The sequence below is a fragment of the Bos indicus x Bos taurus genome, chromosome 2 (assembly GCF_003369695.1).
Source record: "Bos indicus x Bos taurus breed Angus x Brahman F1 hybrid chromosome 2, Bos_hybrid_MaternalHap_v2.0, whole genome shotgun sequence".
Lineage (NCBI taxonomy): Eukaryota > Metazoa > Chordata > Mammalia > Artiodactyla > Bovidae > Bos > Bos indicus x Bos taurus.
In genome coordinates this window covers 69,554,071-69,570,776 of record NC_040077.1, presented here as the reverse complement: position 1 = coordinate 69,570,776, position 16,706 = coordinate 69,554,071, and the positions used below count along the sequence as shown (strand labels likewise).

At 43.9% G+C, this 16,706-nt stretch overlaps 1 protein-coding gene across 2 annotated transcripts in view; it reads left to right on the top strand.

Moving 5' to 3' along the window:
* The window catches only part of CCDC93 (coiled-coil domain containing 93), a 104,686-nt gene that overhangs the window by 28,032 nt on the left and 59,948 nt on the right, over positions 1-16,706 (top strand). Inside the window, exons 7-12 of one of the 2 annotated variants that reach the window (XM_027562212.1) lie at positions 5,564-5,664; positions 6,252-6,269; positions 12,432-12,468; positions 15,215-15,307; positions 15,685-15,735; positions 16,591-16,677. In XM_027562212.1, the coding sequence (XP_027418013.1) occupies positions 5,564-5,664; positions 6,252-6,269; positions 12,432-12,468; positions 15,215-15,307; positions 15,685-15,735; positions 16,591-16,677 (387 nt within the window). The remainder of the gene's footprint in view (positions 1-5,563; positions 5,665-6,251; positions 6,270-12,431; positions 12,469-15,214; positions 15,308-15,684; positions 15,736-16,590; positions 16,678-16,706) is intronic. The other variant, XM_027562222.1, reaches the window with a different exon arrangement.

The window sequence follows — 16,706 nt, the reverse complement described above, 5'->3', positions numbered from 1 at the left end:
CCTTATGTCTCTCTCCATATACCTGTTTCACAGGTGGAAAATGTCAGGGGTTAAAGTAATTTGCCCCAAACTGGAGAGAGAGCAAAGGGGCAAGGATTAAACCCTGTCTGTCTGACTCCATATGTTCATTCAGTAATAGTATTAATAACTAGGCATTCACTGTGTGCCCAGCTGCATTCTAGAGTGTGGGGTGAAAGTAGGGACACTGCAGCTGTAAGGGATGCAGGGGACTTTGGGGCTCATCAAGGGGAAAGATGTGATGGGTTAGGGTCAGTAGCACCACAAGCTCTGTTTAGGCAGTGCTTTAACAGGTTTGCCTGCAGGGTGGGGAGGCCCTCCCAGTGTGCAGCCATCCTGAGGCCTAGGCACAGGGGCCACAGTCCAGAAGGGGAGGAAGGAAAACAAGGGAACCTGGGGCAGGGGTGGGGGCAGGAAGCCCCTGGTGGGTTAGAGATATTTGAAGGGCAGCTGCAGTCTGGGGTTTGTATAGTCTTGGGCTTCTCCTATCTGTGGTTCAGAAATGATGGGGCAGTTTTGCAGAGCATGCAGTGTGGACAGACTGTAAACGGCCAAAACTCTGCTTAGTGGGGCATCTTGTGAATAATTGGGTGTGTAAAGAGTTGGAGGGTTTTGAGCAGTGGGTCTCAGTATGCTGTGAAGAAATAAACCTAGAAGTCAATGTACAGAAGCCATCTTGGCTCATGTATACAAAACAGCAGCCTCTTTCTTACCTACTGAGTTAAGCTGTTTGGTACAGTTTGAAGGGGGTCTGAAGTGGAACTTTCGTTAGACCTTATAGAGCAGAATGCAGACCTGCATAGTGGAGCTCTTGTAAGAGAGAATAGGGAACGAACAAGATTTAAGGGATGTCTGGAGAAAACCTTCCTCCCCAGCTGAGTTTCCTACCCATCGACATGACTACCATCCATCTATCTCACCATTCCATCCACTCAGTTCCCAGGGGCTTCATTTTTGTGGTGGTGGTAGTGGTGGTTTTATTAATGCAAAAATGAAGACAAACCTGTTTGTCTCAGAATAATTTTTTCTTAGAGGATGTTTTAGGGCCCTGTGCTTGCTGAAGGGGACATCAATGGAGCCCCTTTAGGTGGAAGGCAGTGTTAGTTCAGCGACCGGTGGGTGGAGGTGTCTGTTAGAGTCAGGTTTGGGCTGCCAGTTGAGCTCTGGGAAAATGAGATGTGCTTCCTGCAGAGTATGGTGTGGTCCGGCCCCCTGGAGCTCTGGAGGGCAGTGGCTGTCAGTGGCTGTCTTGCTGCCCACTGGTTATTTCATGAAGGGGTTGCCTGCCGTAGCTGAGGGGCAGTGACTGGAGCGTTGTTGCGGACACAGCTGTGGAGCTGAACTCTTCCCACCCCTTCCTTGCCATTTGGAATGTGACCCAGAGGAATGGCTCTGATGGGTGAACCTGACTTGTAGCCAGTCCTGAGAAGTGGAGAACTGGGCCACTCACTGTACACAAGTCTCTGCTTTACAGAGGGGTCACCTTAACTTTTTAACCCCAACCACACTCGTGTTTCTTTTGCCATATGCTGAGCAGATGATCAGGGCCCAGCATGAAGGGTGATCACAGTTGAGGTAGGGCACATCATGCAGGTGCTTGAGAGTCTCAGTTCTGAAGTCTTCTCTTTGATTTATTGCGTTTGTAACCATGGGCAAGCTGTTTAACCTCTGTGCCTGTTCCATCATCTGTTTACATAAAACAAGGATAACTGCCCTCATGGGTGTGAAGGTCAAGTGGGTAGCACATACAGAGCAGTATATGCCTGACACATACCACACATTCAATAAGTGATAACAATTACTATTACTGCCACTGTTAACGGCCAAAGATAAATTGATGTCATGTTTTTTAGAAAGCATAAGATCAGATCAGATCAGATCAGTCGCTCAGTCGTGTCCGACTCTTTGCGACCCCATGAATCGCAGCACGCCAGGCCTCCCTGTCCATCACCAACTCCCGGAGTTCACTCAGACTCATGTCCATCGAGTCAGTGATGCCATCCAGCCATCTCATCCTCTGTCGTCCCCTTCTGCTCCTGCCCCCAATCCCTCCGAGCATCAGTCTTTTCCAGTGAGTCAACTCTTCGCATGAGGTGGCCAGAGTACTGGAGTTTCAGCTTCAGCATCATTCCTTCCAAAGAAATCCCAGGGCTGATCTCCTTTAGAATGGACTGGTTGGATCTCCTTGCAGTCCAAGGGACTCTCAAGAGTCTTCTCCAACACCACAGTTCAAAAGCATCAATTCTTCGGTGCTCAGCCTTCTTCACAGTCCAATTCTCACATCCATACATGACCACAGGAAAAACCATAGCCTTGACTAGACGGACCTTTGTTGGCAAAGTAATGTCTCTGCTTTTGAATATGCTCTCTAGGTTGGTCATAACTTTCCTTCCAAGGAGTAAGTGTCTTTTAATTTCATGGCTGCAGTCACCATCTGCAGTGATTTTGGAGCCCAGAAAAATAAAGTCTGACACTGTTTCCACTGTTTCCCCATCTATTTCCCATGAAGTGATGGGACCGGATGCCATGATCTTCGTTTTCTGAATGTTGAGCTTTAAGCCAACTTTTTCACTCTCTACTTTCACCTTCATCAAGAGGCTTTTTAGTTCCTCTTCACTTTCTGCCATAAGGGTGGTGTCATCTGCATATCTGAGGTTATTGATATTTCTCCCGGCAATCTTGATTCCAGCTTGTGCTTCTTCCAGTCCAGCGTTTCTCATGATGTACTCTGCATAGAAGTTAAATAAGCAGGGTGACAATATACAGCCTTGATGTAGAAAGCATAGTTAAAAAATAACCTCTGACTTTAAATTACTGATGGAATTATGCTACCAACTCATTATCTTCTCAGGGTTAGGAACACAAAGAATGAGAGACTAGGAGTCTCCTTCAAAATCTGTTAGTCCAGCCATCATTGTGCAGATATGGAAAAAGGTCCACTGAGGGAAATTGCCTTTCCCAGGGTCATACAGCTTGTTAATGGCAGAGACGGGACTAGACATCAGTGTTCCTGACTCGTTTCTTAAAAGGGTGACTTAGTAATAGTTCTTTATACTTGGCCTGGGAACATTTAGGTCCTTTACCTAAGCAAAGCATTGTAATGATCCACGTGGCCACTTCACATTGTATAGTCTCATGAAAGGGCTCAGCTGGAGTGACTAGTGGCTGAGCCAAGTTAGTATAGTAGGAAACCTTGGGACTAGCAACCTGGGTACCTATTCTAGCAATCCTGGACAAATTATTTGTTCTCTGCTTGTTTAATAGCAAGGTGAAGGTAATAGCATCTGCCCTGCTTCTGCCCACAGTGTAGTTATAAAATGCAAAAAGTAAGATGTGTATGAGGTGCTTTAAAGTATAAGGAATAATTGCACAAAGGCCAACATTGTCATTGTTTGGCTGAATAAAAGGTCCTTGTGCTGTTGGTTTCAAGTATGCTATTGTTTTGGAGTCATTCCTTTTTTAGAAGAACCCAACTTCCTGTCTGGGTCATTGACTCTATGAATGGTAACTAAAGAAGGTAGCAGTTAAGCTCAATTATATAGAGCTGCTGTAATAGTAGAGCTCCATGGAAATTAAATCGTACACAGTAACTGATGTCATACCAGTTTATTATGGTTTTCATTTCCTCATAAATCTGATTTGTTATTTATAGCTTCCTATTCATGTTCATGTAGGCACCAGCAGCAAACAGGAATACTTGTGGCAGCGAGTTATAACAACCCTCCAGGATCATCCCAGAACCCTGTTTCATTTCTTTTTCACAAAATAGGTGAAATTATAGATGTTACAGAAAGGATGTTTTTCTTTATGCTTGAAACTTTTCTTAATAAAAAGTGAGATGATAATAAAGTTAACCAGAATTATCAAGAGGGGAACAATTTTGATTAGCCTAAAAATACCACAGTCTGGAGAAGCCAGATAGTAGTACTTGTCCTGGTGATATCTAAGTGGAGATTTTACGTATGTGTATGTGCTGAGTCGCTTCAGTTGTGTCCAACTCTTTGTGACCCCGTGGACTGTAGCCCACCAGGCTCCTCTGTCCATGGGATTTCCCAGACTAGAATACTGAAGTGGGTTGCCATTACCTTCCCCAGGGGATCTTCCCGACCCAGGGATCAAACCCGGGTCTCCCGCATTGCAGGCAGAGTCTTTACCATCTGAGCCACCAAGCAGACTTTGCCAGTGGGAAAGAAAAGATCCAGGGGTAAACTGAAATACCTTGCACAAACAACTGCCTACTTGTACCTAGAGCCCTGAACAAATATTGTTAAGGTATTATTTGATGCCAGTTTGCAGTCACGAAGGACATGTATTTGGGGTAGAATGGTAAACCAGATCATCTCAGGGTGACGACCTACATTAATTGAGCACCTACTACATGCCGTATACTTTGTTTAGGAAATATGTATATGCAGTTTTAGTATGTGTCCTACACAAGATGGATCTATATTTATTTCTATATTTATAACTAAATAATACTCTAATAATTTAAAAGTCATTGGAAGCTTATAATGCATTTTGTGTTTTATAAGTTTTTTTTTGAGGATAAACCTCAAACACTTCTGTAAAAATAGATATATCTCTGAAGGGTTTATATCAACTTTCCTTTTTTGGTATTAGAATTTAAGAATTTGAGATTTCTTTTGCCATGAAAGAATTTTTTTTTTTTTTAAGTATACTAGGTTAACATCTATATTGGTGATTGTTGCAGTTTATGTCTCTGGGTGGTAGAAAGGTCTGGATATGTAGTGTGTGTGAAAAATTTGTATTTCTTTCTGGATAATTTTATTAAGGGATGAAACAGATTTGAATAGAGATAAATCTTGCTTTTCAAGGCAAGATTCAGTATTATAGAGATGTCAGATCTTCCCACAGTAATCTATAAATTTGGTGTGATTCTAATCCAAGCTCAACAATTTTTCATAATGAACTTGACAAGCTGATACTGCAATTCATTTGGAAGAGAAAATGCGTAAGAATGTCCAAGAAATTTGAAAAAGAACAATGGATACAGGATACTCATTAAACAAGAAAAATTGCAGAGGATAATATTGGTACATGTTTTATGTGTGTATATGTTTGCCGTTTTAAATCAAGGAAAGGATAGACTATTAAATTTATGATGTTGGGGTTCTTAATTTTCCATTCAGAGAAAAATATATCTATACATACCAACTTTTCACTGTACCAGAAGAAATTCTAAAATAGATTAAAAGGTTAAATATAATCTATAAAAGTAACATATAAAACAATCCCTGAGTTAGGAAAAAAGATGATTGATGAATTCGACGGCATGAAATATTAAAGTGTTATAGGATAGAAAAAGCCCCAGCCAAGATAAAACAAAGTTGACAACAATGGCTTGGGTGGAAGTATTTGCTACAACACTAAAAAAAAAAGGGCAGACTCCTTGAAGGCAGCCACCCCAGCCAGCTGTTTACCCACAGGGGAGCTGTACACCCACCACCACGGGGAGGAAGGCCCGCCCCTGACAGGCCAGATGCCTCTTCACCCTCGGTAATTCTCCACCTCATCCACTTCTTAGGATGCTTACAAACCTCGTCGGAAATACAAACGCCAGCAGGGAGCAGAGGAGCTGCTAGATGAAGAGTCGCGGATCCATGCCACGCTTTTGGAATATGGCCGGTAAAGAAGGGGACCCTGTTTATAAGTATCTATTTGATAAAACCATTGAAAAGAAAAGCTGATTTAAATCACTTCATTGGGATGAACTTGGTTAGTTCTCACCCGGTCAAGTTTACAATTTTGGGCCCAAGATTTCCGACACCAAGTACTTTTCCCTCCGGTGTTGAATGAGTCCAGTTTCTGTGGGTAGCTTCCCTGATGGTGGTAGAAGCCTAATCTCTGTAGTTCCTCCCCTGCCCCAGCTCTGCCCTCCTTAGGAAGTCAGGCCATGTGGGGGTGTTCACGGAGGATTGGGTGGGCTACCGTCCTTGCCCCTGCCATTTGTAAACATGTTCAGGGAAACCGCAGTTAAAGCAGCTTTACTTTGTGTTAGATACTAGTTTTGGTTTCCTGTGAAGAACTGTCCTGAACAGAAAAATGAAGAATTTAGAAGTTGTTTTGTCACTTCTTAAAAATATCTCTAATTGAAAAAAAATTCTTTTGGCCTCAGTTTTCACTTAAACACACAGAAATGCCTCTCCTCGTTGGATTTTTTTTGCTTGACTCTGGGTATTAACCTTCCTTTATGTCCTGAATTTTCTACTTAGGGTCACTGATTCCTTGATGTGAGTATGTCTCCTGGTGCTTTCCTCCTCTCTCATCTGAGTGGTTGCTGTGTGTTGCTCTGCTTATAACCCAGCCCTCATTGGGGGGCTGGAGCTAACGGCACCGCCACTAGCGTCTCAGAGTGAGCATCTATGGCTTCTCCCTCTAGGATGCTGGAGAGAACCAGCAGGAAATTAAGGTTTAATTGCCTTACTAATTCCATCTCTCAAGTGGAATTGCCATTGCCACTTTTTGTTTGTTTTTGAGAGAGTAATGCTGGCTCTTAAGAATGAAAGCTAGTCCATTTCATTAAAAGGAAGTTGTTAGTTCTGGCCCTAATCTAGCTGTGAGGGCTGCCCTATGCTCACCATTTGCTGCTGTGAATTGAACTCCTCTTCTGAATCAGGTACCTCCAGACCAGCTCCTAATGTGCAGGGGCCAGTATAAAATGAAAATGCAGGATCCCATGTTAAGAGTTATGAATAATGATTAATCGTTAAGAATTTCATGACAGCAACAACAACCCAAGTGTGGGGTCCTTTAGGGTGTGGGACCTTGTGCAACTGGACACTGTGATGGGGGCTTTCTAGCCACCCCCCAGCTGCAAGAGGGCAGACAAGGCTGTGCTGGTCCACATGAGCCAGAGCTGGAGAGACAGCCTCTGTGAGTCTCACATGTCCTAGAGCCAAAAAGAACTCAGGGAAGTGTGTTTTTTGTTAGTTTGTATGGTTCATACCTTCATTTTTTCCAATATCCAATATGTGTCTCGGTACTCACCTTAGTTCTTGTTGGTGGGGTCATGCTGGCTCCTGATTTCTAAGCCTGGGGTAGCTGCTTGGTGAAGGCTTTTTTTTGTTTTTTAGGAGATGGGGTTATTTTGCCTTTTTTTTTTTTTAGCTTTTCTGATAAGGAGAGGGTGAATTTGTGAAGGTGGGGAATTCTGATGGTTTATTCAGTTCATTCCCCTTTTTGAGAATGATGAAGACAGCTTTCACAGAGGTTAAAAAGTAACCTGCCCAAGGTCAACTGTTAACTAGTAAGAGCCTCAAACTGGGACTTGAGCTCAGGTCTGATGGACTGCAAAAGCATGTCATCATCATTATATAAAATGCATTTGAGCCTCTGGTGATAATTTGGTTCTTGGTCATAGAAAGACAGGCCCAGTCTTTTTTGTTTGCTCTGAGACTGAACAACTAAAGAGTTATTACAACTGACAGAGCAAATTGGATGAAACTTACAGCCCAGAGAAGTCATTCATTTATTCCCCTTCCTTGGGAAGGCCCCTATCCTCCTATCTGGCTGTTAGACTCTTCTCTCAGGGTTCTAGTCAGTGCTCTCCACTGCATGGAGATCTTTCCCATTAGGTGAGGGTCATATAATAGGGTCTTTATGAGGGATTTTGATAGTCTGTTCCATGTAGAAAACAGTAAATGTCAACTATTAGATGCTATCACCACCACCACCACATCATCATCACCACCATCATCTTCATCACAACCACCATCATCTTTATTATCCTTAGCAGCAGCAGTTTTTGGTTCTCAGATGCTCATAAATATGACTTTTGGATTCAAATGAGAATCCTATGCTGAGCCTCTCTTTTTCAGTTTTCCTTGTCCCTATGTTCTCATCCCCCCAGTTCTAGTTCTCCCTCCAGCCCATTTAAGACAAGCCTTACCCTCTTTGCCTCCCTTCCTCATCAAGCAGGGCTGGCCCCCTGCTGGTTCTGGGTCTCACTCTGTTCCTTCCAGCCTCTCCCTCACCATTGTGGCATCCCTTAGTTGCTCCTCCCCACCTAGGAATCTAAATCCCTCATTTGTTGTCAGTGCTTGTTTTCCTCTTCATTTCTCCTCTTGATGAGAGGGAAAATATTTTGACTGCTACGTAAGAAGGTCTGAAAACAGTGTATCCTCTTTGCAGTTAAAGGTCACTCAGCCTAGGTCCATAGAGCATCTGACTTTGAGGCCAGCATCCCAGTTTCTCCTCCCTTTTTTGACTTTCAGTTGCTCAAGGGTATATTTTGAGCCTGGACAACTATGCTGAGGGCCTTAAGGACTGTTCAGTTCAGTTCAGTTGCTCAGTCGTGTCCGACTCTTTGCGACCCCATGAATTGCAGCACCCCCTGTCCATCACCAACTCCCGGAGTTCACTCACACTCACGTCCATCGAGTTGGTGATGCCATCCAGCCATCTCATCCTCTGTCGTCCCCTTTTCCTCCTGCCTCCAATCCCTCCCAGCATCAGAGTCTTCCAATGAGTCAACTCTTCGCATGAGGTAGCCAAAGTACTGGAGTTTCAGCTTTAGCATCATTCCTTCCAAAGAACACCCAGGGCTGATCTCCTTTAGAATGGACTGGTTGGATCTCCTTGCAGTCCAAGGGACTCTCAAGAGTCTTCTCCAACACCACAGTTCAAAAGCATCAATTCTTTGGCACTCAGCTTTCTTTACAGTCCAACTCTCACATCCATACATGACCACAGGAAAAACCATAGCCTTGACTAGACGGACCTTTGTTGGCAAAGTAATGTCTCTGCTTTTCAATATGCTATCTAGGTTGGTACGTCTTGTTAAAAACATGTTTAGGTATATTTCTTTAAATACTATGTTGTTGGAAAAACAAGACTCATAGTTTTGATTTTAGACTGAAACACAATGGTATCTTTATAATATTTCAATTATATTATGGGTTCAGTAAACTTTTAGGAGCTAACTTACACACCTAACCACGCTATGAAACTGCCAGTGTGAGGAAGTGCATTTTAAGTGCATGTAACATATCTCTTCTAACCTATGTCCCTTCTGAAGGCCCATGATATGTTCACAGAAGTAAATGTTCATTGAATGAACAAAGAACAGAATCCATTGTCCTTAGTATTTAGGGCTTTTTATGTCCCTGATTTGTTCTGGGTTCCAGATAATTTGATATCTATCTTAATGTGCCCCAGGGAAGAAGACTAGAATGTTTGTTTTCTAGAATGATGATGTCCAATGTAGTGGTCACTAGCCACCTGTGACTGTTGAACACTTACAGTGTGACTAGTGTGGCTTAGAAACAGAATCTTAATAATATAGTTAAATTTTTAAATACATGCTTTAGTTATTTGAGTATATTTAAACATGTTTAGAATAACTTGGGTAGGTGAATACTAAAGTTATATGTGTGGCGCAGCACTAGTTACACAAAGTAGTGAATACACTAAAAACTGCTGAAATATGCATTTTAAAATGAATTTTATGTTGTATGAATTAAACCTCAACTTTGAAAGTATAGAGAAAAAGAGTGAGTGGAGAAGATTTCCTCCCCTCCAGGGCTCAACAGACGGAGTGCATATAATACAGAATAATTGTACCCTGTGGGGTGAGTGCGAATGCTTTTTTGGTGTCAATACAGAAGCACATGTCCACCCAAATCCTGTACGAGACTTTACTTAGTCAACATCCAGCATCTTTCTATCCTGTGCAGGCCAGAAAACAAGCAACTCTATTTTCCATATTCCTTTGCACCTAGAGTTGTTAATACTATTTAGGTTCTGCCCTTAAGATGCATTTTCTGGAGTTTTGAAAGTGCAACAGTTAGAGGAGGAGACAGTGAGAACATAAGGGTGGACAGGCACAGAAGCCTAGTTTGGGGTGGTCAGAAAAGTCTTCCTGAGCTTCTGTCTTTAAGGAGAAGTAGCTTGGACCTGGGAATTGAATTTACTCATGTTTAGTTGTTTACTTCTTTATTTGGAAAATCCATAAAGTTCCCGGATCTTTGATAAGACCTGCCTGTCTGAGGGTATGTCTTCTGCCCTTAAAGGTCTCCAGAGACTGAAGGCTTGGGAAACAAAAGAATACCCAGGGTGCAAGGACACTTCAAGGAGTGGGAAACTTTGGAGAGACCCTCTGTTGGTCAGCTGGTTTGAGTCCCTGGTTCAGGACTCAGAACCCACCCACTAGTTCCAGCAGAAGGGATTGATTACAAGGGTGGATGGGAAGAGTTAAGGCATGTGATCTGGACTGAGCAGGATTACTGCCCAAGCATCACAGTAGATCTGGGCTGCCGAGGCTGCTGCTGCCGCCTCTGTGGTCAAGAAGCTGGCAGATAGCCTGTGGTGCTGGGAAGCTGGTACCACAGCTGCTGGCAAAAGAGCCACCGCTTTTTCCAAGATCAGAAAACCACTGTCACAGCTTCTGGCCCAGAATCAGGTTACTTCTACTGTGATCCCCATGAGCACAGTGAACCCCTTATGCTCTCACTGTTTCCTGCTCTAACTGTTACACATTCAAAACTCCAGCAAATACATCTCATTGATGGAACTTAAATAGTATTCAGAACTCTGGGTACAAGGGAATGTGGAAAATAGAGCTGTTTGTTTTCTGGCCTGTACAGTATAGACAGATGACTAAGCCAGTTCACAGAATCTGCCATTAGGTCTTGTACAGGATTTGGGTGGACACTCAGAATTGAACTTTGATCGTCTGCACTGTGGGCCTGTCGATCTGTGGATGGGCACAGTGTACCCAGCAATGACTTCTGGTCTCTCCAGTTATAAGACAGCCTATTGCAAGGACAGGTGATATATTTGGCTTCTTGATTTCTGCATTTTCTTGGAGAAGGATGCAGACATGCCAACAGTCAGCTGGACATGATTGCTGATCAGAAAGTAGGGGGAACACGTACAGGCACAGGGATAGATCAGCCAGGGCAGAGTGCTGCTGTAATTTAAAGTGTCCAACCCAAACTACACAGCCTGTAGTTTGTGTCTCCTTCTAACCCTCCTATACTGTCAGTGGTAATTTATAGAAATCATATGGAAGCTGTTTAAACAGGGCTGGAGATCATGTCTATAATACCTTATCAGTGATACAGATAAGCTCAGAGAGGTGAAGCAGTTTCCCCCATGTCACAGAGCTGGCTGTCATCAGGGTGAAGAATCTAAACCCAGTGTCCTGACCTGCTACTACCCAACCTGCGCTGTGCACTAGACTCAACTATAAACTAAGCCTGTGATTTGTCAGCCCAATCCTGAGAAATCCTGTGCCCAAGTGTGTCTTTCCCTTCACACTCATCACATGTCTGGCAAAGCACTGGTCCTAGATTGAGATTTTCAGATTGAGTGGAACTGACTTTTGGAAATGACCAAAAGCATCCAAAGTGAAGTCTGGGCATGCTTCAAAGGAAGAGGTGGCTTTAGAGCTGAGATGTGAGGAGTGAGTAGAAAGGTAGGAGGAGACAGGAGAACAGCACAGTATATGCAGAACTCTGCTCGGCGCCGATGCCCAGGAGCAGGGGAGGTGAGCTGCTGGGGTGAGGCTCAGTGGTTGTTAGCTGGGTCCATGGAAAGGAGGCCCTGGTGACAGTGCCCACTAGGAGGGCTTCTGTTCTCTGCCTTGCCAGATGCGTATAAGGCCAGTAGGAGGTTGAATAAGGGATTGGGAGGGAGAGTGGAAGTGGAGGCTTGAGACAAGGGCAGAAGCCAGCACATGACCCAGCAAGTGGGGTGAGCTGTGAGTGAAGGCAGAGCAGGGTCCCTTAATTTGTTTTTCTTAAATGGTTGTGTGTAATTTTATTTCCTTATAAACCATTTAAAGGTAAGTGAGTTTGGGTGTTTTGCATTATGGTTTTTGTTTTAGATCGAATGGTTTTTGTATTGCTTAAAAGAAAAAGATATTAATTAGAACCTGAAAATAAGCTAGTTTAAAGTGCATCTGTGAGTGTCTTTGAATTTAAACTTGCGTGAAGTGAGCACACAACATTTTTGGCATTGTGCTTGGGTTGTGTTTGAGAATAAAAAGTGGGCTGGATGTGAGGTTATGAAAGTAGTCATTAGAGAGCATGTTAAGCTTGAGCAAACACATTCACATATACAGATATTTTTAAGGCTTCTAGCTTAAACTATGGATCGGTATAGTTCTATATTCAAACAGTAGTAATCACACTTTAAGAGAATGGTGTGCTTTGCATGGAGAGTTCCCATTTATATTGATAGTATTTATGTGGCAAATTGAATGCTGGGCCCTTTATTCAAATACAGTGGAATATGTTTGTGGTTTTGGCACTTGAAACATGTTCTCCAGTCACCAAATAGCCAAAATTCTCTTTGGTGCTTTTCATATAAGAGTGCAACTAAAATTCATTTGATCACCTTTTTTGTTGTTTTGGAGTAATAATTGAGCTCCTCTCTTCTGTGGCTTGCAGGAGATATGGATTTAGCCGCCAGAGCAAAACAGAAAAGGTAAGAAATGCTTGGCTAATGGGAGAGCACATTTGAGATATGGAAGTATCCCTCTACTTTGCCTCTGTCTGACACTGACAGGCTCCCAAAAGGGATGGGACAACAAGGCTCTGGTCCTTGAGCAACCCCAGTCAGCAGGGGTGTACCAGCTGCTTTTGATCCCTGCATCTTCCTCCTGGTGTTCCCAATCTGCTGCCTCTGCAGGTTGGGGAACTGCGACACCTCCTCATCATGGGACTGGAAATGAAGGGTGATTGAAAATCATGGCCCCAGGGTCAAACATGTGGGCTTTAATAACTCTAAAATGGGGGCCTGAGCATCCTCATCTGATGAGAGACACCCTAGATGGGTGTGAACAGCCTCCTGGCAGTGAGAGAGAGCACAGTGTACATTACAGGCTGGGTATGTACTAAGCCTGGAGTGGAAAAAACAGGAAGTCAAGATGGGGTTTTATAACTTCATAAAGAAATCGCAGAGTTTTCTCTTCATTCATATTTTTTTGTGTGTGTATGTGTTTATTCATGATTCTTAATTGCCAGCAGCAGGGCAGGCATATAAATCTTACAGTGCTACCCTTTCCAGTGTCCAGGCCCTTTGGTCAGGCTAAACAACTCTGTGAGGAAGATACTCATTCCTGTTTTTCAGATCAAAAAGCTGAGGTTCAGAGAGGCTCAGTGATTTGTCCAAGATCACACAGCTCCTAAAGTGCCATAAAAAGAATCTGAACGCAGGTCCGTGTGACATCAAAGCCTGTGCTCTTACCTACTGCCTTTTCAGTAATAATGTGCTAGCCAAAGCGGCTGGTGACCTCTTAAAGAGTCCATAGCCGAGGTCCAGTGAACCTGTTTTCTCACTCCCTACCCAACCCCTGGATTTTCTTAAGTGAGACACAGCTCCTCCCCCTACTCTCCTGCCGCCCCTCCGCTGTCTAGACCCCATTCCCGGTGCTTCCCGTGAGCCTTCCCTGACCCCAGCCTCCCTCTGCTTCCTGTGGTCATTGTCTCAGTCCTCAGAGGGCGCTGAGGTGCATATGTTCTAAGGCCAGACTGGCTGGTTTCAAATGCTAGTTCCTCCCTTTCACTGCATGATTTCCGTCAGTACACTTAATTGTTGTGCCTCAGTTTATGGCATCTGTAAAATGGGGGCAGAAGTTGTACTAGCTCACAACACTGTTGTGAAGATTAAAATGTAAAAGATGTAGAATAATCCAACTCAGAGTGCACATTTACTAAGTGTGAACTATCATCATTATTATTACCATTAATAATCATTTATGCATTCATTATGACATCTTTTCTTGGTTTTCTCATTTTCGCATTTGTGTTTTCACTCAACCAAACAGCCATTTCTTCCAAAGCAAGGCGTTTCTGGATTAGAGTGTCATGGGGTAACTGTATTGTATATAAGAATTTGATATGTATGTATAATATATAATTTTAGGTCTGAAAACAATGTCTGTGTATATGACTGTATTCTGAAATAAGGCAATTTGATTATGGTTGGAAAAATTATGAGATGTCCATGAAATATTATTCATATTGGCCTTGCCTTATCATTCTCATGTCAGATGGTACATTTGAACTGGAAGTCTTAACCCCTGCAGATATACACAAGTGCTCAGGCCAGCCCCTGGAGCCACTCATATGCTTAAGTACATCCCAGAATTGGGATGGTCTCAGAGGGATATCTGAGGCCAATCCTCTCATTCAACCCCAAGAGATCCTAATATCCAGAGAAGGTAAATCTGAGATCAGTAGCTTGTGAATGGCAAAGATGGAGCTAAAACCAAGAACTCTAGACTCACAGCGCAGGCTTGGGGAGCAGCCATGATTCCAGGTGTCCTGAGTGTGGTACATTTTGAACCTGAGCTGGGTTTATAGCATGGAGCTTGAGCATCAGGACAAGCAGCTTAGAGTCTTATCCTTTAAACCTTTAAACTAGCGATTTTCAAATTTTGTTGACAGCTCTTGATAGTAGGAGTTATTTTCATCATGGTTTAGTAGACACACACACCCCCCCCACCCACCCAAAAGCACTCTGATATGTTCTGTTATTTGTATTTAGATGCCAGTCATACCTGCTAGTGGAGACGGCAGGGGCACCCCACTCCAGTTCTCTTGCCTGGAAAATCCCATGGATGGAGGAGCCTGGTGGGCTGCAGTCCATGGGGTCACTAAGAGTCGGACAGACTGAGCGACTTCACTTTCACTTTTCACTTTCCTGCATTGGAGAAGGAAATGGCAGCCGACTCCAGTGTTCTTGCCTAGAGAATCCTAGGGATGGGGGAGCCTGGTGGGCTGCCGTCTATGGGGTCGCACAGAGTCGGACACGACTGAAGCGACTTAGCAGCAGCAGCAGCATACCTGCTAAATTGCTTTCATATCCACTCATGCACCTCAGCTGAAAAAAAGGCAGTGATCTAGTCTTAAAGAAATTAAAGTAGGGGAAGACCCAATCACAGTGCATGGATAAGTCTGGCAAAGGTCTATGGCCTGATAGGAATTTAATCAGCGAGTAGTTCAGAGACGGAGGCAGGCATTGAGCAAGCCCCAAGACTCCACCTGTTTGGCATGTGGTTGGAGTGGAGGCTGAGGTCTCTGGATTTTGCATCCTTTCTCAGGGGCTGGGTCATTTGTCCAGATCTGTGTGTTTTCTTTCACCGACTTATGGCTCTTTGCAGTGTTACCCTTTCTCTACTGTCTCCACCGATAGTGCTCAGCCACAGTTTTTACATCTTCCCTTCCAGGCTGAGGACAAGAAAACGGCACTTCCGACGGGGCTGTTGACTGCAGAAAAAGCTGATGCCCACGAGGAGGATGAGCTTCAAGCTGCTGAAGAAGTGAGTGATCCATGTGGCCCTCTAGGGTTTCTGCATAAATCTTTTGGAGAGAAATATCACTTTCTTTTTTTTTTTTTTTAATTTTATTTTATTTTTAAACTTTACATAATTGTATTAGTTTTGCCAAATATCAAAATGAATCCACCACAGGTATACAATATCACTTTCATCTCCAGTTTTCCGGAATGGCCAGCTACCGTTGGCTGTTTTTTCACACTCTTTTCAGTCTCCTTCCATCACTTCTCATGAGACTCACCATAAAATGAGACTGGGTAAAACAGCCGTTGGATTCCACTGAAAAGCCCTGTTTAGATACCCAGCTTAAGCCTTTTGTGGGCAGACCTGCTCACTACTACTTCTCCCCATTCCTCTTTTAGCAGCGTATTCAGTCCTTGATGACCAAGATGACCGCCATGGCACATGAGGAGGTGAGGCGGGTGTGGCCACTAGGGTGGGCGTGGTGTGGAGAGGGAGATTTGGAACCAACCTGCTCTGTGGTGGAGGGCCCTCTCTTTTTAGCACTCTGCTTCTTGTTTCCTGGGATCTTTCTTTGGGGAACTTTTTATACATGCACGGTGTTGCCATTCATGGGAACCTCTCAGAGGGAGACCTGAAGGACCTTTGTGAAGACAGGATGTCCCAGCTGGATGGCATCACAGGACCCATGTGGGAGAGCTGTGGTTCAGTCCTGCTTGTCCACAACCACATGTGGCATTCAGGACAGGAGCCCCTGTCTCCTGTTTCTCTCCTATACCATCTGAGTAGATGGTAGGGCACTGAATTTATATTCCCTTTTCTCAGAGCTCACGACCTGTCCCGAAGGTTTATCCAGGTGCTTTGAAAGAGAATCCTTCTTTACGGTAGGAAAGATCTATGACACTCAGAAGGTAGTTCAGGAATTCTGAAATCCCTTTTCCTCTCCCATTTCCACTTTCTTCCTCTGAGTCCTATGCCTGCCAAGTTCCTTTTAGGCTCTTTTTAATGATCCTCAGCAACAAAAACCATGGGATGGGGTGTAAATGGTGAAGAATGATTTTCTAGAGATACCCAGGGTCCGAGGAGAATCTTAACAGAGTTTGCTGAGTGATTCAGGAGGGAATGAGGTGAGGTAACCTTTGTCCTGAGGCTTGTTTTCTCCCTTCCTTGTTGATGAACACGTGAGGAAAAGCCAAATTACTTTTCCCCCAGGAATGTTATCTGTTTTGCTGTAGTCATGCTCAGGGTTTCCAATGTGTGAAAGCCAGTGCATGTCCTTGAGAGCACACCCTCCCTTGTGATTGCAGAGCCGGCCGACCGCAAGCTCCGTGGGCCAGATCGTGGGCCTATGCTCTGCCGAGATCAAGCAGATTGTGTCTGAGTATGCAGAAAAGGTAGGTGGGAACCCAGCTGAAGCCATCTC